We start from the raw sequence: 22950 nt of genomic DNA, 5'->3' as shown, positions 1-22950 counted from the left end.
ACTAGCCGTGTGGGACAGGGATTCCTGTTGGGTAGAGCACCAGGGTGGTTTTCATGAGCAACCGTGTCTTTCCTCATGCCTGCTGCCTCTTGCTGACACCCTCTTCCTCAGAGTGTAGCCATGTGAACTGTGTGAGTGCTGGGTGTACAGCCTCTCCTCCCAGGAGGTTTATTTGATATATTAAAGCACAAAAATACACACTAAGCTTCAAATGTTAGCACTAACTTTTTTTTTCTACACTCAGCAATGTTCAGGACTTACTCCTGGCTTAGTTCTCCAGGATATCTTCTGTGGGACTTGGGGGACCTACAGGGTCCTGGGGATTGAACCTGAGTTGGCTGCGAGCAAGGCAAGCGCCCTACCCTATGTATTATCTCTCCAGTCCTCTTTTTCATTCTTATGAAATTTCTCTTAAGAGGAATTTCTTTTTTTTTTTGAAGTCCAAGTTATAATAAAAATGAGAAGTTATTCTGGATTTCCATAATTGTTCCATATATTTCTGGAGTGATAGCACAGTGGGTAGGACATTTGCCTTGCGTGCAGGCAACTGGGGTTTGAATCTTATGTCCCTCTCTAAGAGCCCGGCAAGCTTCTGAGAGTATCCTGCCCGCACGGCCGAGCCTGGCAACCTACCCTTGACATATTCGATAGTCCATAACCGGTAATAAGTCTCACAATGGAAACAATACTGGTGCCCTTTCTGGCATATCAATGAACAGTGGGATGACAATGACAGTGCTACAGTGCTATAGCTCCATATATTTATTTATGAAAAGAATGATCATGATGTAGATAAAACTAATGAACTAAGTTCATGAGTGCATATCAGTTTAATTTAATTTTTTTTCACGTTTCCTGTCAATAATTCTTGTGTTTTGGGGCCACATCTGGTGCTACTTAGGATTTACTCCCAGGTCACTTTTGGTGACCTAGGGATCACTTTTGTTGGTTCTGGGGATAGAATTCAGAACTGGGGTAGGGGTCAGAGATGTAGTACATCGAGTCAGGTGCTTTGATTGACCCAGGTTCATTTCTTGGAACACCATAAGGTACTTAGAGTATTGCCAGGACTGGTTCCTGAGTGCAGAGCCAGGCATAACCCCTGAGCATTGCATTGTAATTTGTATTTGGCCAGGTGTGGCCAAAATACAGAAGAACTAAAACAATCGGGAATCACCTATATGCAAAGCAAGTGCCTTAGCCTCTGTACTATCTCCTCAACCCCGTGAGTCAATTTAAAACTATTTTAAAGGACTGGAGCCAAGGTACAGAGGTAGGGCATTTCACCTAGGTTTTAATTCCAGCATCCAATATGGTCCCCTGAGCCCTTGCAGGAGTAATATCTGAGTGCAGAGCCAGGAGTAACCTTTGAGTACTGCTGGGTGTAACAGCAACAATGAAAACAACAACAACAACTATGTATATATATGTGTATATGTATATATACATATATATGTATCACTTTATCACTGTCATCCCAATTTATTCGAGCGGGCACCAGTAACATCTCCATTCATTCTAGCCCTGAGATTTTAGCAGCCTGTCTTTACTCGTTCTTTCCAGTGGTGCCGATATTGGAGGCTCTTTCATGGTAAGGAGAATGAGATCCATCATTGCTGCTGTGTTTGGCATACTGAACATGCCAAAAAGATCTTGATAGGCTCTGCCGTGTGGCAGGATGCTCTTGGTAACTTGCAAGGTTCTCTGAGAGGGAGAACTAGGCTATAAGAGGTCTTCTATAAAACAACTTCCAGGAGCATTGTTTTATAGTTTCTGGATTTTGGCTGTTGATGGGATTACAGGTGCCAGGGGCAGTTTGTGGGTGTGGCTGCAAAGCTACTGGAAAATGGTGGGTCTGGGTGTAGGAGACCCACTCCCGATCTAAGCAGGCTTGGAGATCTCAGGCCTGGGTCCTGTACACCTGGGTTCCTCTGCTGGTTTCTCTGAACGTGCAGAGAGAGGCCTTGAGTGTGGCTGTGGCAGCCAGTCGTGGGGGCAAGAGATTCATATATATGTACATGTATATTCATATATATATGAATTTTTGTAATTAGGTTATATGTTATGATAGTATTAATATTTATGGTTTTGAGTCTAGATTTGGATCCTATGAGCATAAGTGTAACTTGTTGTACATATATTAGAAAAATATTTCTAGAAGCCTTTTTTTGAGGTTTAAAAGTATGTGGTGATTTAAGTAATAAAAATGAGATTGCTGTCGATTTTATCTGGTAAAATGATACAGAGACTGTGCCCCTTGCTTTTGCAACTGTCTGCAAGACACAGGTAGGCTGAAGAGGATGGCATGGCAGAGCAACCAGACTTCAGGGAGTGATTTCATCCTCCTGGATCTGTTTCACGGCACCCCAGTTCCCTGGGTCCTCGTGGCACTCACCTTGGTGGACCTTCTGGTCGCCCTGCTTGGCAACTCCACAATCCTCCTCCTCATCTGGGCTGACCCTCTTCTCCACAACCCCATGTACTTCCTGCTCAGCCAGCTCTCCCTCATGGATCTCTTGTATATCTGCACTTTTGTCCCCAAGATGGTCCTGGTCTTTCTCTCTGGGGATCGCCGCATCTCCTTCATAGGGTGCAGCTTTCAGATGTCCCTCTTCAACACTCTGGCTGGATCAGAATTCCTGTTGCTGGCTGTGATGGCGTATGACCGATATGTTGCCATCTGCCAGCCACTGCGCTATCCCATCCTCATGCGCCCCAGGGTCTGCGTGGTGCTGGTACTTGTGACCTGGCTGGGGGCCCTGTTCAATGCTATGATCCATGTGATCTACACTCTGACTCTGCCCTACTGTGGCTCCCGGGAAATCCATCATTTCTTTTGTGAGGTCCCAGCTCTCCTGAAAGTGGTGTGTGTGGACACCTCCCAGTATGAAAAGGGTGTTTTTGTGAGTGGGGTGGTTTTTATCCTTCTTCCTTTTTCAGCTATTCTGGGCTCCTATGGCAGCATACTGTCCACTGTACTGGGCATGGGGTCAAGGCAGGGACTCAGGAAAGCCTTGACTACGTGCTCTTCTCACGTGATTGTGGTGTCCCTCTTCTATGGTGCTGCCATCATCAAGTACATTGTGCCAAAGTCCTACCACACCCCTGAGCAGGAGGAATTGGTCTCTATCTTTTACACTATTATAACGCCCATGCTCAACCCTCTCATCTACAGCCTGCGGAACAAGGATGTTGCTAGAGCCTTCTGGAAAGTTCTTGGAAAATGAGGACTCTGGAGTGTTTCAGTTTATAATATCAACCAAGGGAACTGTCCTTTGTTTTCTAATGAAATTTAACTTGTATAGATCTTGACATATTCATGTATGTCAGATACCAGATATTTTCAGAAATATAATATGTTCACAAATCTCTTAGCAATCGATGATTATTTTTAGAACACAATATTAATCCTGTAACCTTTGTGACTAATGGTAGTAAATGGTAAATTGACTGATTTCTTACATATGCCTTTATTGTTGCGACTGTCATCTAAGTTTTAAGAATATTTAGATCTTCAGAAGGAAGATGTTCCTGTGTGCATTCATAAATGCCCTAGTGCAATTATTGTTCTTTTGGAAAATAGATGTATTCTGAGTGACTCTTATAAATTACATTAAAGGAAAATTTATTAAGTTTAATAAAAATCATTTTTATTAACTAGATTTATTGTAATAAATTTCATCTGTATTAGTACAGTGTCATACTTGTTGATATTGAGGAATAATTGATAGTAATCACCTTCTGAAATTAATAATAGAATGTACCCTTTTCACCCCACTCCCCAATTCTCAATTTCTCTCTCTGCCTACAACTACAACTACCTATCATTTTCAGTGTCTTTTAATTTTGTTTCCTTTGTTAGTTAATTTGTTTTCTATATTTCATATAAGTAAATCTAGACGTATATTTATGTTTTCTTAGTCAAGCTTGAATTATACTTGTGTGTATTTTTGGTAATAGGGATTATCAGAGATATGATTTTACACTCTGATGATTAGTGATGTTTAGTGATGTTACGTATGTATATGCACAAACACACAAATATTTTGTGCCTTTTTTAGAAATTTTTTAGGCCATTTTCCTATTTTACGTTTGCAATATGTTTTGATAAGTTTTGTAGAGAGTCTCTTGCCTGAGTTCCTGGCTGTCTTATGAGGGCTCCTCTGACGGGGTGGGCTCCAAATTCCCTCCACACCCCGAGCAGCGCTCAGGTGGCCGAAGACCTTGGAATCTAGCCACAGCCATGCACACAAGGCCCCTCTCCACTCGTTTGGATGAGCCTCATGCATGAAGGTACTGGCAGAGGAACCCAGGTGTTTTGGACCCGGGGCTGAGACCTCCAAGCCTCCTAAGATCGTGACTGGGTCTCTTCCTGCCCAGATTTCCCACTTTCCAGTAGCTAGGTGGTCACACCCAGGGATTTCCCCAGCACCGTGTAATTCCACCAACGGCCCAAACCCAGAGACTTAAAACCAAGCTCCTGGAAGCAGCCGTGGGACATCTTGTAGCCTAGTTCTCTCTCTGGGAGAACCTGGCTAGCTACCATGAGTATCCTGCCCACTTGGCAGAGCTTCACAAACTTCCCATTGTGTATTCATATGCCAAAACCAATAACAATGCTGGGTCTCATTGCCCTGACCTGAAAGAGCCTCCAATGCGGCATTGTTCGGAAGGAGAAGTAGACAGAGGCTTCTGTAATCTCAGAGCTAGGACAAATGGCGACGTTAGTGATACTACTCAAGATATTCGAAGATCAACGGGATGATGATGATGATGATGATGATGATGAAGATGAAGTTTTGTATATATTCATGAAAATTATGTGATTTTCAAGGCTTACCATTATTTTCATTAGGTCATCTGCTCTTTCATCAGCTTGAACTAAAGTAAATATCACTAAACTAAAAATTTCATATATTTTTGGTTTTCTTTTTGCTGAGAGTCACTTCCATGATTTGAATGTTGAAACATAGGTCAAGTAGCTGACAACCGATGTCTGCTTCTGGAATTTTTGGTTTAAGTCTTATATTCAAAGCTTTCTTACAATTTGAGTACATATATACATATATATTCATGTGTGTATATATACATACATGTTTGTATATATATACATATATATGTTTAGGTGATAGATCCTGGTTTTATTCCAAATTTCCTTTTTTTAAAAATTGAATCACTGAGTATATTTTTGGGTATGGCTTGTGCTCCCACGAGGGTTGCATGTCAGCTGGTCACATTATACTGTACAGTTTGGCCTCTTTTGCCACTGATCTCTCCTTCACTTGGCTCCTTGTCTCGTTTCCTAATGCGCATGGATAGGTGGGCTGCTTTTTCAGTTCCACTGATTGTCTTTTTCCCCCCTTCCTTTTAATCTATGTGTCCACACTCCTGAAAGTGTCCTGTAGGCAGCTATAGATGAATCTTCTCTGCCTGTCTGTGCAACCACTTCATGTCTTTTCATTTACAAATGTACCATTTTGTATTTCCAGTGGTTTCTGACTGGTCTTTATTTGTGTGCAGTTGTTTTCTGTCTTTGAAAAAATAAATTCTGTGTTAATTTATTTTTTCTCTGGCTCCATTCTTTAACAGAATGTTAGCTTTATTTTGTGAGTGTGGGCTACATCTACCCGGTGGTGCTCAGTGGTTCCTCCTGCCAGGGATTTAATCTGATTCAGCATCATCTAAGGCAAGCACCTTACCCACTGTGCTATGTCTCAGGCCCTGACTTTCTTTAGTTTCATGTTTTTGAAACTTGCACATTTAAAAACATTTTATTTATTTTTTATTTATTTTATTGAATCACTATGTGGAAAGTTACAAAGCTTTCAGGTTTATGTCTCAGTTATACAATGCTCAAAGACTCATCCCTTCACCAGTGCACATATTCCACCAGCAAGATCCACGGTAAACCTCTCCCCCACCCACTATCTCACCTGTGTAGCTGATAAATTTCACTTCACTTTCTCTTTACTTAGATTGCATTCAATATTTCAACAATAAACTCAGTATTATTGTTTGGAGTCCCTCCCCGCCACCAAAGTCAGACCTGCTGGAAAAGAAGCATTTGATAATTTGTTTTCCATTGCTGAGAATGAAGAGATATGAGGTCGTGTGGCCACACTTGGGGCCGACATGCACATATTTTATGTGTAAGGTTTTCCTTTGTGGTTGACATGTGGTTCATGTATAATATTCAGTATGTACAACAGTTGCTTTTATTGAGAGATTTAAACTTTGAGTTCATTCAAAAAATTCATATTACTGAAATCCTCTATTTTGGTAGTCTGGAAAAGGTAACCCTTTGTGTACACTTTAATTGTATTTATTTCTTAATTATTCCATGTAGTTTCAGATTGTATCTGTGTGATGCTTTTCAGACTTTATGCTTCATTCATAAGAGATAGATTCCCTGCCTTTCCTATATAATTCTACCTCTGGGATTTTAATTTTTCTTTTCACGATTACTTTTTTAAATTAAAAATTTTTTTTTAACTTTTAAAAAAATTTTTCAGGATTACGTTTTGTATCTGTTATCATCAGTGGTGAGTAATCCTTTAAATATTTCTTGGAATAAAATGGATGAATTCCCTGACTCCTACAATCTCCCAAGTCTGAACAAAGAAGATTTGGAATACTTGAATAGACCCATTAATGTTAAGGAAATTGAAACTGTAATAAAAAATCTCCCCAAAAACAAAAGCCCAGGCCCAGATGGATTCACTGGCGAATTCTTTCAAACATTCCAAGAAGACCTGTTGCCAATTTTCCTCCAGCTCTTCCAGGAAATTGAAAAAACAGGAACTCTCCCAAACAGTTTCTATGAAGCACACATCACCCTAATACCAAAAGCAAACAAAGACACCACTAAGAAAGAAAATTATAGACCAATATCCCTGATGAACACCGATGCGAAGATCCTCAACAAAATACTAGCAAATAGGATCCAACAACTCATCAAGAAGATCATACACCGTGACCAAGTGGGATTCATCCCGGGGATGCAGGGATGGTTTAACATCCGGAAATCAATCAACATAATCCATCATATCAACAAAAGTAAAGATAAAAACCATATGATCATATCAATAGATGCAGAGAAAGCAGTTGACAAGATTCAACATCTGTTCATGATGAAAACTCTCACCAAAATGGGTTTTGGAGGAACTTTCCTCAAGATAGTCGAAGCCGTCTACCACAAGCCTATGGCAAGCATTATCCACAATGGAGAAAAGCTAAGGGCCTTTCCTCTAAGATCAGGCACAAGACAAGGATGCCCACTCTCTCCGCTTCTCTTCAATATAGTACTGGAAGTACTTGCAATAGCTGTTAGACAAGAAAAAGAGATTAAGGGCATCCAGATAGGAAAGGAAGAAATCAAACTCTCACTATTTGCAGATGATATGATACTATATCTAGAGGAGCCCAAAGCCTCTACTAAGAAACTCTTAGAAACAATAGACTTATACAGTAAAGTTGCAGGCTACAAAATCAATACCCAAAAATCCATGGCTTTCCTATATACAAACAATGAGGCAGAGGAAAGGGACACGAAAAAAGCAATCCCATTCACAATCGTGCCCCAGAAAATCAAGTACCTCGGAATCAGCCTAACCAAGGATGTAAAAGACCTCTACAAAGAAAACTATAAAACTCTACTCCATGAAATAAAAGAGGACATGAGAAAATGGAAACATATACCTTGCTGTGGATAGGGAGAATCAATATTGTCAAAATGACAATACTCCACAAGTAAGGATACCCATGGCATTCTTCAAAGAAACGGATCAAGCAATCCTAAAATTCATATGGAACAACAAGCGTCCAAGGATAGCTAAAACAATTCTTGGGAAAAAGACGATGGGAGGCATCACACTCCCCAACCTCAAACTTTACTACAAAGCAGTAACAATTAAAACAGCATGGTACTGGAACAAAGGCAGAGCCGTAGACCAATGGAACAGGATGGAATATCCCTATACACAACCCCAAATGTATGACCATCTAATCTTCGATAAGGGAGCAACAGATGTGAAGTGGATCAAGGAAAGTCTCTTTAACAAATGGTGCTGGCACAACTGGACAACCACATGTAAAAAAATGGGCTTAGACCTTGACCTGACACCATGCACAAAAGTCAGATCAAAATGGATTAAAGACCTCAACATTAGACCACAAACCATAAGGTACATTGAAGACAAGGTTGGCAAAACCCTCAATATATTGAAGATAAAGGTATCTTCAAAGGTTACACAGAACTAAGCAATCTAGTAAAAACAGAGATCAACAAATGGGACTACATTAAACTAAATAGCTTCTGCACTGCAAAAGATACAGTGACCAGAATCCAAAGACTATCCACAGAATGGGAAAGGATATTTACACAATACCCATCAGATAAGGGGTTGATATCAATGGTATATAAAGCACTGGTTGAACTCTACAAGAAGAAAACATCCAACCCCATCAAAAAATAGGGCGAAGAAATGAACAGAAACTTTACCAAGGAAGAAATACGAATGGCCAAAAGGCACATGAAAAAGTCCTCTACATCACTAATCATCAGGGAGATGTAGATCAAAACAACCATGAGATACCACCTCACACCACAGAGACTGGCACACATCCAAAAGAACAAAAGCAACTGCTGTTGGAGAGGATGTGGGGAGAAAGGGACCCTTCTACACTGCTGGTGGGAATGCTGACTGGTTCAGCCCTTCTGGAAAACAATATGGACGATTCTCAAAAAATTAGATATTGAGCTCCCATTTGACCCAACAATACCATCGCTGGGAATATATCCCAGAGAGGCAAAAAAGTATAATCGAAACAACATCTGCACATGTATGTTCATCGCAGCACTGTTTACAATAGCCAGAATCTGGAAAAAACCCGAATGCCCTAGAACGAATGACTGGTTGAGGAAACTTTGGTACATCTATACAATGGAATACTGTGCAGCTGTCAGAAAAAAGGAGGTCATGAATTTTGTATTTAAGTGGATCTGCATGAAAAGTTTCATGCTGAGTGAAATGAGTCAGAAAGAGAGAGTCAGACATAGAAAGATTGCACTCATCTAGGGTATATAGAATAACAGAGTGGGAGACTAACACCCAAGAACTGTAGAAATAAGTACCAGGAGGTTGACTCCATGACTTGGAGGCTGGCCTCACATTCTGGGGAAAGGGCAACTCAGAGAAGGGATCACCAACTATAATGTAGTCGAAGGCCATGTGGGGGAAGGGAGTTGCAGGCTGAATGAGGGCTAGAGACTGAGCACAGTGGCCACTCAGCACCTTTATTGCAAACCACAACAGCTAATTAGAGAGAGAGAACAGAAGGGAATGCCCTTCCACAGTGGCAGGGTGGGGTGGGGGGAGATGGGATTGGGGAGGGTGGGAGGGATGCTGGGTTTACTGGTGGTGGAGAATGGGCACTGGTGAAGAGATGGGTTCCCGAACTTTGTATGAGGGAAGCATAAGCACAAAAGTGTATAAATCTGTAAATGTGCCCTCACAGTGATTCACTAATTAAAAATAAATAAATAAATAAATAAATATTTCTTGGAATATCTGTGTCTTAGTTATGGAGTTGTAGGTTTTGTTTCTATGGTATACACACTTCCAGTTTTGAGTTGTAATCTTGCTAAGTATTCCAGTATGGGTGTTCTTAACTAACGTGGTTTGGCACCACTTTGAACATATCATGGGGTTCCCTTTTGGTCTCCAGGATTGCTCATAAGTAATCCTTGATTTGGGGAGCAGCCCTTTAGGTTGGCACATCTGGTCTCCGGTAAACACCGTCCCCATGGAGCAGGCCTTTGTGGAGAGGAAGCTGAGTTCTGTCAGTGGTCCCTCTCCCCACTGGGAGCCAGGAGAGGATCTTGCATGTGTGCAGACTGCTAGGGGTCCTGGTCCCTGGTTCCGGTGGAAGGTTGTTCCCTTCAAGCCCAGAACCTGCCATCTCCCAGCACCAGCGTTTTCAGTTCCAGCTTCTCCCAACTTAGCCTCCTGCCTGTCAGTTCAGCCCCTGTATTTCGAGGTTTAGAACCACCGTTTCCTCTGGGGGCTCCTGTGCTCCCTCCCTGTTAAGAAACTCAGCTTGTTACTGCCTTTTCTTGTCTCGGGGAAGGTTTTGTGTTTTTCCTGCAACTGTTCTCTGTATGAATAAGGGCAAGTGGATGGTTTTCTCTGGTCAGAATTCCCTCTTCTCCCTGGTGGGTACACGAGCAGTCACTCCCTTGTGTTTCCACGTGGGAGTGGAAATTTGTGATTTTCAATTGCAGAATTGCTCTGGAATGGCTTATTCTCCCGACAGCTACCTACTAATGCCTGTTTGGGGAATGGCAGTGGGTTACACTTGGTGACAGATCACTATGCATTCCCGATGGTAGCTGGTGCCTGTCCTTCTGAGCTAAGCTCTAGTCATTTCTTTGTCCAGCAGAACAGTGTGATAATTGGTGCACATCACCTGGGGGACCTGTGCTCTGATTGGGAACATCCCCTCTGAGGATGGAGAGGGAGCAGCAAATAGTACTTCGACGGTTGTAGCAATGATCCAAAGTATTTAACCTCTTAGCCTTGGTGCCTGTGGGCTTCTGCTGTTGGAGGAACATGACCCGCACCTGCCCCAGTTCATAGGCTGCATGGGTTTTGCTCACATGGGTAAGTGGCAGCATTTCCTCAGGATAGGTTGGAAAAGTACATTAGGATGCTTCATGATTGGTATATGAACCTTTTGTTTATAATTCATAAACTTTAAAAGCTATCTCTTTAAAATGTGCATATATTTATAGCATATAATTATGTCTTATTCTGATTATTGACATATTCTGTTGAGACCAGTAGTCCAATTCATCTAACACCTCATCTAATATCAATGAAAATTGGAATTCATTGCCATTTTCGATAAGAAGGCAGCTGCTAATGTTGGATTGATGACATACTTTAACTTCATTTTCAAAAGCTACAGTTCCCTAGATATTTCCAGGGTAGACACCTGAAGTCACTTTTATGCAGAAACATATGTTAGTTGGTCAAATATGAAAGAATTTGTCTATCTACAACATTCAGGATTTTTTTTGGAAAATTTTTTTTGAAAACTGAAGTGAATTGGGATGTTTCAAATCTCTAATGAAATCATCATACCAGTATGTGAATATTGAATTCACTATAATTATATAAAAATTTTGACAGGAAATTATTTTTCCAAATTAATGTTTATCCACTAGCAATTAATATATTGGGTGATGTTATCTGAGTTAGGACTGATTTAAAAGACCTTTTATGATTAAAATTATTTTTCTGGGGCTTGAGTCATAGGACAGCTGATAAGGCACTTGCTTTGCACACGGCCGACCTGGGTTTGATTCCCAGGACCGTCAGGTGTATTTCCTGAGTGCAAGAGCCAGGAGTGGCCCCTATGCATAGCCAAGTGTGATCCAAAAAGCAAAAAAAAATATTTTTCCATCCTGAGATACACATCTTGTATTAGAGCACAATGTTTTGTTTTAAAAAATATTTTATTAAATCACCGTGAGATAGTTACAAGCTTTCATGTTTGGGTTATAATCTCACAATGATCAAACACTCATTCCTCCACCAGTGCACATTCCGCACCAACAGTATCCTGGGTATGCCCCGCCTTTCCCACCCTCCCTCTGCCTCTATGGCAGACAATATTCCCCACATTATCTCTCTACTTTTGGGCATTATGGCTTGCAACACAGACACTGAGAGGTCATCATGTTTGGTCCATTATCTACTTTTGGCGTGCATCTCCCATCCCAACTAGTCCCTCCAGTCATCATTTTCTTAGTGATCCCTTCTCTATTCCAGCTGCCTTCTCCCCTGTGCTCATGAAGCAGTCTTTCATCTATGGGGCAATTCCCCTTGCCCTTGTATCTATCGTCCTTGGGTATCAGCGTCATGTGATGCTATGCTACACTTCACAATGAGAGCAGTCCCTCTATGTCTGTCCCTCTCTTTCTGACTCATTTCACTTAGCATGATACTCTTCACGTTTATCCATTTATAAGCAAGTTTTATGACTTCATCTCTCCTAACAGCTGCATCGTATTCCATTGTGTAGATGTACCAAAGTTTCTTTAAGCAGCCATCTGTTTTATGGGCACTCGGGTTGTTTCCAGATTTTGGCTATTGTGAATAGTGCTGCAATGAATATATAGGTACAGATGTCCTTTCTACTGTGATTAGAGAACAATGTTATGTTCACCTTGGAATGTAAGGGTTGAGCAAACCAGGTGAATATTCAGTCAGGTAGGCTAGGGAAGACCCTGAGAGGTCTTCCCTTCACATTATGTGACATATTTGTTATTGAAAATACTTAGGTTTCACAAATTCAATATGCTATTTATGTACTATGATAGTCAACTTACCTGATGTAGTTTTGGAATTTTAAGTGTATGTTTGTGGATCCCCACATGTTACCCTTTGCTCAGGAGTTGAGCTCCATTTCTTCCCTGATATTTCAGACTCTGAGGCGTGAGGGTAAGTGCAGCCGGTGCCTCTCGTGTCCTGTGTCTGAGAGGGCTGTGGTTCAGGGTGCTGATTCAGCAGAGTGTCCTCCAAATGATACTATCCCAACAGACCAGACCTGTATTAGTTTAAATGTCTGCTTTATTAAGTCAGTAGCACAAATTCCAAGATTCCATTTAAAGTGTCAGTCAAATTTTTTTGTTCTTTTTGGGTCATACATGGCAATGCACAGAGGATACAACTGGCTCTGAACTCAAAAATTACCACAGGTGGTGCTCAGGGGACCATATGGGATGCTGGGAATCAAACCCGGGTCGGCCGTGTGCAAGCCAAATGCCCTACCCAATATGCTATTGTTACAGCCCCCCATCAGTAAAATTTTTGAATATTCCTTATTAAGCATAATCTAAGAGAAAGACAAAAATCTGTGTGAAAACAAAAACTCTTATTGCTTGCTCTTGCGATTTGATGCTCACTTCATCCTGAGACAGTGCCAAGAGCCTGTCTTCTGAGAAATAGGTTCAGTTGGGCAGAGACCCAGGCCAAGATAGAGGAAAGAAGGACACCTGTGTCTTTTCCCCAGCATTCTTGCTGCAGGACTAGCCATGTGGGACAGGGATTCCTGTTGGGTAGAGCACCAGGGTGGTTTCCATGAGCAACCGTGTCTGTCCTCATGCCTGCTGCCTCTCGCTGACACCCTCTTCCTCAGAGTGTTGCCATGTGAAATGTGTGTGTAGCTGGGTGTACAGCCTCTCCTCCCAGGAGGTTTATTTGATATATTAAATAACAGAAATACACACTAAGTTTCAAAAGTTAGCACTGACTTTTTTCCCCTACACTCAGCAATGTTCAGAACTTACTCCTGGCTTCGTTCTCCAGGATCTCTTCTGGTCAGACTTTGGGGACCATACGGGGTACTGGGGATTGAACCTGAGTTGGCTGCATGCAAGGCAAGCACCCTACCCTATGTACTATCTCACCAGCCCTTTTTTCATTCTTATGAAATTTCTCTTAAGAGGAATTTCTTTGATGTCCAAGTTATAATAAAAATGAGAAGTTATTCTGGATTTCCATAATTGTTCCATTTATTTCTGGAGTGATAGCACACATGGTAGGGCATTTGCCTTGCATGCAGCCGACCCAGGTTCGAATCTTACGTCCCTCTCTAAGAGCCCGGCAAGCTATTGAGAGTATCCTGCCCGCATGGCAGAGCCTGGCAAGCTACCCTTGACATATTCGATATGCCAAAACCGGTAATAAATGTCACAATTGAAACGTTACTGGTGCCCGCTCGGGTAAAATCGATGAACAATGGGATGACAAAGACAGTGCTACAGTGCTATAGTTCCTTATATTTTTTTATGAAACGGTTGATCATGATGTAGATAAAATTAATGAACCTAGTTCATGAGTGCTTATCAGTTTAAATTAATTTTTTTTCCACGTTTCCTGTCAGTACTTCTTGTGTTTTGGGGCCACATCTGGTGCTACTTAGGACTTACTCCCAGGTCACTTTTGGTGACCCAAGGATCACTTTTGGTGGTGCTGGGGATAGAACTCAGAACTGGGGTCAGGCAGCAGAGAGATAGTACATGAGGTAAAGTACTTTGATTGACCCAGGTTCATTTCTTGGAACACCATAAGGTACTTGGAGCATTGCCAGGACTGGTTCCTGAGTGCAGAGCCAGGCATAACCCCTGAGCATTGCATTGTATTTTGTATTTGGCCAGGTATGGCCAAAATACAAAAGAACTAAAACAATCAGGTATCACCTATATGTAAAGCAAGTGCCTTAGCCTCTGTACTATCTCCTCAGCCCCTTGAGTCAATTTAAAAGTATTTTAAAGGACTGGAGCCAGGGTACAGCAGGTAGGGCATTTCACCTAGGTTTGAGTCTCAGCATCCAATATAGTCTCCTAAGCACTTGCAGGAATAATTTCTGAGTGCAGACCCAGGGTAACCCTTGAGTACTGCTAGGTGTGACCCCAACAGCAACAAAAACCCAACAACTATGTATATATGTATATATGCACATATATACATATATATGCATCACTTTATCACTGTATCACTGTCATCTCAATTTATTCGAGTGGGAACAAGTAATGTCTCCATTCATTTTAGGCCTGATGTTTTAGCAGCCTCTCTTTACTTGTTCTTTCCAGCGGGCAACATTGGATGCTCTTTCTGGTTAAAGGGAATGAGACCCGTCATTGTTACTGTGTTTGGTATATCGAATACACCACGGAGAGCTTGCCAGGCTCTGTCCTGCGGTCAGGATTCTTTCGGTACCTTGCAAGGTTCTCTGAGAGGGAGAACTATGCTATAAGACGTCTTCTGTAAAACAACTTCTGGAAGCGTTGTTTTATAGTCTCTGGATCTTGGCTGTTGCTGGAATTACACAGCTCCAGGGGCACTTTTTTGGTGTGGCTACCAAGCGACTGGAAAATGGAGGGTCTGTGTGGAGTAAGCCCAGTCCTGATCTGAGCAGGCTTGGAGATGTTAGCCCTGGGTCCCGTACACCTGGGTTTCTCTGTCAGTTTCTCCGAATGTGTGGAAAGAGGCCTTGAGTGTGGCTGTGGCAGAGTCCCGGAGGTCTTCGGTGGGTGGGGCTCTGCTCTGGACATGGAGGGAAACTCAACCCGCCCTGCTCCAATGGGCCTCCATGAAGACAGCCAGATGTGGCAAGAGATTCATATATGTATATATGAATTATTGTAATTAGATTATATGTTATGATAGCGTTAGCATTTATGGTTTTGAGTCTAGATTTGAATCCTATGGGCATAAGTGTAACTTGTTGTACATATATTAGAAAAATATTTCTAGAAGCCTTTGAGGTTTAAAAGTATGTGGTGAGGGCCGGAGCGATAGCACAGCAGGTAGGGCGTTTGCCTTGCACGCGGCCGACCCGGGTTCGATCCCCGGCATCCCATATGGTCCCCCAAGCACCGCCAGGAGTAATTCCTGAGTGCAAAGCCAGGAGTAACCCCTGAGCATGGCTGGGTGTGACCCAAAAAGCAAAAAAAAAAGTATGTGGTGATTGAAGTAACAAAAATGAGATTGCTGTCTGATTTTATCTGGTACAATGATACAGAGACTGTGCCCCTTGCTTTTGCAACTGTCTGCAAGACACAAGTAGGCTGAAGAGGATGGCATGGCAGAGCAACCAGACTTCAGGGAGTGATTTCATCCTCCTGGATCTGTTTCACGGCACCCCAGTTCCCTGGGTCATCGTGGCACTCACCTTGGTGGACCTTCTAGTCGCCCTGCTTGGCAACTCCACAATTCTCCTCCTCATCTGGGCTGACCCTCTTCTCCACAACCCCATGTACTTCCTGCTCAGCCAGCTCTCCCTCATGGATCTCTTGTATATCTGCACTTTTGTCCCCAAGATGGTCCTGGTCTTTCTCTCTGGGGATCGCCGCATCTCCTTCATAGGGTGCAGCTTTCAGATGTTCCTCTTCACCACGCTGGTTGGATCAGAATTCCTGTTGCTGGCTGTGATGTCCTATGACCGATATGTCGCCATCTGCCAGCCACTGCGCTATCCCATCCTCATGCGCCCCAGGGTCTGCGTGTTGTTGGTACTTGTGACCTGGCTGGGGGCCCTGCTCAATGGCTTGATCCATGTGATCTACACTCTGACTCTTCCCTACTGTGGCTCCCGGGAAATCCATCATTTCTTTTGTGAGATCCCAGCTCTCCTGAAAGTGGTGTGTGTGGACACCTCCCAGTATGAAAAGGGTGTTTTTGTGAGTGGGGTGGTTTTTATCCTTCTTCCTTTTTCAGCTATTCTGGGCTCCTATGGCAGCATACTGTCCACTGTACTGGGCATGGGGTCAAGGCAGGGACTCAGGAAAGCCTTGACTACGTGCTCTTCTCACGTGATTGTGGTGTCCCTCTTCTATGGTGCTGCCATCATCAAGTACATTGTGCCAAAGTCCTACCACACCCCTGAGCAGGAGGAATTGGTCTCTATCTTTTACACTATTATAACGCCCATGCTCAACCCTCTCATCTACAGCTTGCGGAACAAGGATGTTGCTAGAGCCTTCTGGAAAGTTCTTGGAAAATGAGGACTCTGGAGTGTTTCAGTTTATAACATCAACCAAGGGAACTGTCCTTTGTTTTCTAATGAAATTTAACGTGTATATATCTTGACATACTTATGTATGTCAGATACCAGATATTTTCAGAAATATAATAAGTATGTTCACAAATCTCTTAGCAATCGATACATATTTTTAGAACACAATATTAATCCTGTAACCTTTGTGACTAATGGTAGTAAATGGTAAATTGACTAATTTCTTACCTATGTCTTTATTGTTGCAAATATCATCTTTAAGTTTTAAGAATATTTAGATCTTCAGAAGGAAGATGTTCTTGTGTGTATTCACAATTGCCCTAGTGCAATTATTGTTCTTTTGGAATTTAGATGTGTTCTGAGTGACTCTTTTAAATTAAGTTTAAGGAAAGTTTATTAAGTTTAATAAAAATCATTTTTATTATCTAGATTTAACGTAATAAATTTCATCTGTATTAGTACAGTGTCATACTTGTTGATATTGAGGAATAATTGATAGTAATAACCTTCTGAAATTAATAATAGAATGTATTTTTTTCACCTCAGTCCCAAATTCTCAATTTCTCTCTCTGCCTACAACTACAAGTATCTTTCATTTTCAGTGTCTTTGAAATTTGTATCTTTTGTTTGTTCATCTGTTTTCTATATTTCATATAAGTAAATCTAGATATATATTTATGTTTTCTTACTTAAGCTTGAATTATACTTGTGTGTTTTTTTGGTAATAGGGATTATCAGAGATATGATTTTGTGTTCTGATGATTAGTGATGTTTAGTGATGTTATGTATGTATATGCATAATCACACATGTATTTTGTGCCTGTTTGAGAAATTTTTTAGGCCATTTTCCTATTTTCCGTTTGCAATATGTTTTGATAAGTTTTGTAGAGAGTCTCTTGCCTGAGTGCCTGGCTGACTTCCGAGGGCCCCTCTGACGGGGTGGGCTCCAAATTTTCTCCACACCCCGAGCAGTGCTCAAGTGGCCGAAGACCTTGGAGCCTAGCCACAGCCATGCACACAAGGCCCCTCTCCACACGTTTGGATGAACCTCATGCATGAAGGTACTGGCAGAGGAACCCAGGTGTTTTGGACCCGGGGCTGAGACCTTCAAGCCTCCTAACATCGTGACTGGGTCTCTTCCGCCCATATTTCCCAATTCCCAGTACCTAGGTGGTCACACCCAGGGACTGCCCCCAGCACCGTGTAAATCCACCAACGACCCAAACCCAGAGACTTAAAACCAAGCTCCTGGAAGCAGCCTTGGGACATCTTGTAGCCTAGTTCTCTCTCTGGGAGAACCTGGCTAGCTACCATGAGTATCCTGCCCACTTTGGAGAGCCTCATAAACTTACCATGGTGTATTCATATGCCAAAACCAATAACAATGCTGGGTCTTATTTCCCTGACCTGAAAGAGCCTCCAATGCGGCATTGTTCGGAAGGAGAAGTAGACAGAGACTTCTGTAATCTCAGAGCTAGGACGAATGGAGATGTTAGTGAGACTGCTCAAGAAATTCGAAGATCAAGGGGATGATGATGATGATGATGATGATGATGATGATGAAGATGAAGTTTTGTATATATTCATGGAAACTATGTGATTTTCAAGGCTTACTATTATTTTCATTAGGTCATCTGCTCTTTACCAGTTTGAACTAAAGTAAATATCACTAAACTAAAAATTTCATACATTTTTGGTTTTCTTTTTGCTGAGAGTCACCTCCATGATTTGAATGTTGTAACATAGGTCAAGTAGCTGACAACCCATGTCTGCTTCTGGGATTTGTGGTTTAAGTCTTATATTCAAAGCTTTCTTACAACTTGAGTACATATATGTATATATATACATGTGTGCACATATATACATACATGTGTGTATATATACATAAATATATGTTTAGGGTGATAGATCCTGGTTTTATTCCAAATTTTCTTTTTTAAAAAATTGAATCACTGAGTATATTTTTGGGTATGGCTTGTGCTCCCACGAGTGTTGCATGTCAGCTGGTCACATTATACTCTTCAGTTAGGCCTCTTTTGCCACTGATCTCTCCTTCACTGGCTCCTTGTCTCGTTCCAACAACTGTGTTTCCTAATGCGCATGGATAGGTGGGCTGCTTTTTCAGTTCCACCGATTATCTTGTTTCCACCTTCCTATTAATCCATGTGTCCACACACCTGAAAGGGTCCTGTAGGCAGCTATAGATGAATCTTCTCTGCCTGTCTGTGCAACTACTTCATGTCTTTTCATTTACAAATGTACCATTTTGTCTTTCCAGTGGTTTCTGACTGGCCTTTATTTGTGTGCAGTTGTTTTCTGTCTTTGAAAAAATAAATTCTGTGTTAATTTATTTTTTCTCTGGCTCCATTCTTTAACAGAATGTTAGCTTTATTTTGTGAGTGTGGGCTACATCTACCCAGTGGTGCTCAGTGATTCCTCCTGCCAGGCATTGAATCTGAGTCATAAGAATCCAGGGAAGCACCTTACCCACTGTGCTATGTCTCAGGCCCTGACTTTCTTTAGTTTCATATTTTTGAAACTTGCACATTATTTAAAATTATTTATTTATTTATTATTTATTTTATTGAATCACCATGTGGAAATTTACAAAGCTTTCAGGCTTATGTCTCAGTTATACAATGCTCGAAGACCCATTCCTTCACCAGTGCACATATTCCACCACTAAGATCCACAGTAAACCTCTCCCCCACCCTAAGTCCCACCTATGTAGCTGGTAAACTTCACTTCACTTTCTCTTTACTTTGATTGCATTCAATATTTCAACAAAAAACTCAGTATTATTGTTTGGAGTCCCTTCCCCCCCAACGTCGGACCTGCGGGAAAAGAAGCATTTAAAAAAAATTTATTTATTTTTAATTAGTGAATAAGCGTGAGGGTACAGTTACAGATTTATACATTTTTGTGCTCATGTTTCCCTCATATAAAGTTCGAGAACCCATTCTTTCACTAGTGCCATTTCTCCACCACCAGTAAACGCAGCATCCCTCCCACCCTCCTCAATCCCATCTCCCCCCACCCCACCCTGCCACTGTGGTAGGGTTTTCCATTTGGTTCTCTCTCTCTAATTAGGTGTTGTGGTTTGCAATAAAGGTGTAGAGTGGCCATTATGTTCAGTCTCTAGTCTACATTCTGCATGCATCACCTTTCCCCCGCATGGCCTCTGACCACATTTTACTTGGTTTTCCCTTTTCTGAGTTTCCCTCTTCCCAGAATGTGAGGCCAGCTTCCAATCCATGGAGCCAACCTCCTGGTACTTATTTCTACCATTCTTGGGTGTTAGTCTCCTACTCTGTTATTCTATATTCCACAGATGAGTGCAATCTTTCTATGTCTGTCTCTCTCTTTCTGACGCATTTCACTTAGCATGATACTTTCCATGTCTATCCACTTATATGCAAAATTCATGACCTCATTTTTCCTAACAGCTGCATCGTATTCCATTGTATAGATGTACCAAAGTTTCTTCAACCAGTCATCTGTTCTAGGGCACTCGGGTTTTTTCCAGATTCTGGCTATTGTAAACAGTGCTGCGATGAACATATAAGTGCAGATGTCATTTCTACTATACTTTTTTGCTTCTCTGGGATATATTCCCAGAAGTGGTATTGCTGGGTCAAATGGGAGCTAAACTTCTAATTTCTTGAGAATCGTCTATATTGTTTTCCAAAAGGGCAGAACCAGTCAGCATTCCCACCAGCAGTGTAGAAGGGTCCCTTTCTCCCCACATCCTCTCCAACAGCAGTTGCTTTTGTTCTTTTGGATGTGTGCTAGTCTCTGTGGTGTGAGGTGGTATCTCATGGTTGTTTTGATCTGCATCTCCCTGATGATTAGTGATGTAGAGGACTTTTTCATATGCCTTTTGGTCATTCGTATCTCTTCCTTGGTAAAGTTTCTGTTCATTTCTTCGCCCTATTTTCTGATGGGGTTGGATGTTTTCTTCTTGTAGAGTTCAACCAGTGCTTTTTATACCATTGATATCAACCCATTATCTGATGGGTATTGTGTAAATATCCTTTCCCAATCTGCAGATTGTCTTTGTATTCTGGTCACTGTATCTTTTGCAGTGCAGAAGCTTTTTAGTTTAATGTAGTCCCATTTATTGATCTCTGTTTCCACTTAGTTGGCCAGTTGCATGTCATATTTGAAGATACCTTTATCTTCAATATCGTGGAGGGTTTTGCCAACCTTGTCTTCAATGTACCTTATGGTTTGTGGTCTAATGTTGAGGTCTTTAATCCATTTTGATCTGACTTTTGTGCATGGTGTCAGGTCAAGGTCTAAGCCCATTTTTTTACATGTGGTTGTCCAGTTGTGCCAGCACCATTTGTTAAAGAGACTTTCCTTGCTCCACTTCACATCTCTTGCTCCCTTATCGAAGATTAGATGGTCATACATTTGGGGTTGTGTATAGGGATATTCCATCCTGTTCCATTGGTCTACGGCTCTGCCTTTGTTCCAGTACCATGCTGTTTTAATTGTTACTGCTTTGTAGTAAAGTTTGAGGTTGGGGAGTGTGATGCCTCCCATCGTTTTTTTCCCAAGAATTGTTTTAGCTATCCTTGGGCGTTTGTTGTTCCATATGAATTTTAGGATTGCTTGATATGTTTTTTTGAAGAATGTCATGGGTATCCTCATAAGAATCGCGTTGAATCTGTATAATGCTTTGGGGAATATTGCCATTTTGACAATATTGATTCTCCCGATCCACGAGCAGGGCATATGTTTCCATTTCTGCATGTCCTCTTTTATTTCATGGAGTAGCGTTTTATAGTTTTCTTTGTAGAGGTCTTTGGAAAAGAAGCATTTGATAATTTGTTTTCCATTGCTGAGAATGAAGAGATATGAGGTCGTGTGGCCACACTAGCTGCCGACTTGAACATATTTTATGTAAGGTTTTCCTTTGTGATTGACATGCGGGTCATGTATAATATTCAGTATGTACAACAGTTGCTTTTATTGAGAGCTTTAAAATTTGAGTTCATTCAAAAAGTTTGTATTACTGAAATCCTCTATTTTGGTAGATCTAGAAAAGGTAACCCTTGTATACATTTTAATTGTATTTTTTCTTAATTAATCCATGCAGTTTCAGATTATATCTGTGTGATGCTTTTCAGACTTTATGCTTCATCTATAAGATATAGATTCCCTGCATTTCCTATATAATTCTATCTCTGGGGATTTTAATTTTGTTGTCAAGATTACCTTTTTTAATTTTTTAAAAAATTTTTAAATTAAAAAAATTTTCAGGATTACTTTTTGTATCTGTTATCATTGGCGTTGAATAATCCTTTTAATATTTCCTTGAATATCTGTGTCTTAGTTATGGAGTTGTAGGTTTTGCTTGTATGGTACACACTTCCAGTTTTGAGTTGTAATCTTGCTAAGTATTCCAGTATGGGTGTTCTTAACTAAAGTGGTTTGGCACCACTTTGAACATATCATGGGGCTCCCTTTTGGTCTCCAGGATTGCTCATAAGTAATCCTTGATATGGGGAGCAGCCCTTTAGGTTGGCACATCTGGTCTCCGGTGAATACCGTCCCCATGGAGCGGGCCTTTGTGGAGAGGAAGCTGAGTTCTCTCAGTGGTCCCCTCTCCCCGCTGGGAGCCAGGAGAGGATCTAGCATGTGTGCAGACCACCAGGGGTCTTAGTCCCTGGTTCCGGTGAAAGGTTGTTCCATTCAAGCCCAGAACCTGCCATCTCCCAGCACCAGCGTTTTCAGTTCCAGCTTCTCCCAACTTAGCCTCCTGCCTGTCAGTTCAGCCCCTGTATTTTGAGGTTTAGAACCTCCATTTCCTCTGGGGGCTCCTGTGCTCCCTCTCTATAAAGAAACTCAGCTCTGTTATTGCCTTTTTTTTGTCTTGGGGAAGGTCTTGTGTTTTTCCTGAAGCCGTTCTGTTATGCATAAGGGCAAGTGGATGGCTTTACCTGGTCAGAATTCCCCCTTCTCCCTGGTGGGCACACGAGCAGTCACTCCCTCGTGTTTCCTCGTGGGAGTGCAAATAAGTGATTTTCAATTGCAGAATTGCTCTGGAATGGCTTATTCTCCCGACAGCTACCTACTAATTCCTGTTTGGGGATTGGCAGTGGGTTACACTTGGTGACAGATCACTACGCATTCCCGATGGTAGCTGATGCCTGTCCTTCTGAGCTAAGCTCTAGTCATTTCTTTGTCTAGCAGAACAGTGAGATAATTGGTGCACATCACCTGGGGGACCTGAGCTCTGATTGGGAACAGCCCCTCTGAGGTTGGAGAGGGAGCAGCAAATAGTTCTTCAACTGTTGAAGCAATGATCCAAAGTATTTTACCTCTTAGCCTTGGTGCCTGTGGGCTTCTGCTGTTGGA

General features: G+C 41.7%; 1 protein-coding gene and 1 pseudogene across 1 annotated transcript; both read left to right on the top strand.

Annotated features, from left to right (window-relative positions):
- The first annotated feature begins 2300 nt into the window (after positions 1-2300).
- Positions 2301-6846, top strand: LOC129402518 (olfactory receptor 2T27-like; annotated as a pseudogene).
- Positions 6847-15646: 8800 nt separating this feature from the next.
- LOC129402442 (olfactory receptor 2T27-like) lies at positions 15647-16573 on the top strand. The gene has a single exon (XM_055129023.1). The coding sequence runs from the start codon at positions 15647-15649 to the stop codon at positions 16571-16573; it is 927 nt and encodes a 308-aa protein (XP_054984998.1).
- Positions 16574-22950: the final 6377 nt, after the last annotated feature.

This window comes from Sorex araneus, chromosome 2 (assembly GCF_027595985.1).
Source record: "Sorex araneus isolate mSorAra2 chromosome 2, mSorAra2.pri, whole genome shotgun sequence".
Classification (NCBI taxonomy): domain Eukaryota; kingdom Metazoa; phylum Chordata; class Mammalia; order Eulipotyphla; family Soricidae; genus Sorex; species Sorex araneus.
Note: the sequence above shows the minus strand (reverse complement) of the source record. Positions and strands in the feature narration are given on the sequence as shown.

Coding starts and splice junctions, on each gene's coding strand:
- LOC129402442 (XM_055129023.1), top strand. CDS start 15,647: ATGGCATGGCAGAGCAACCAGACTTCAGGGAGTGATTTCATCCTCCTG.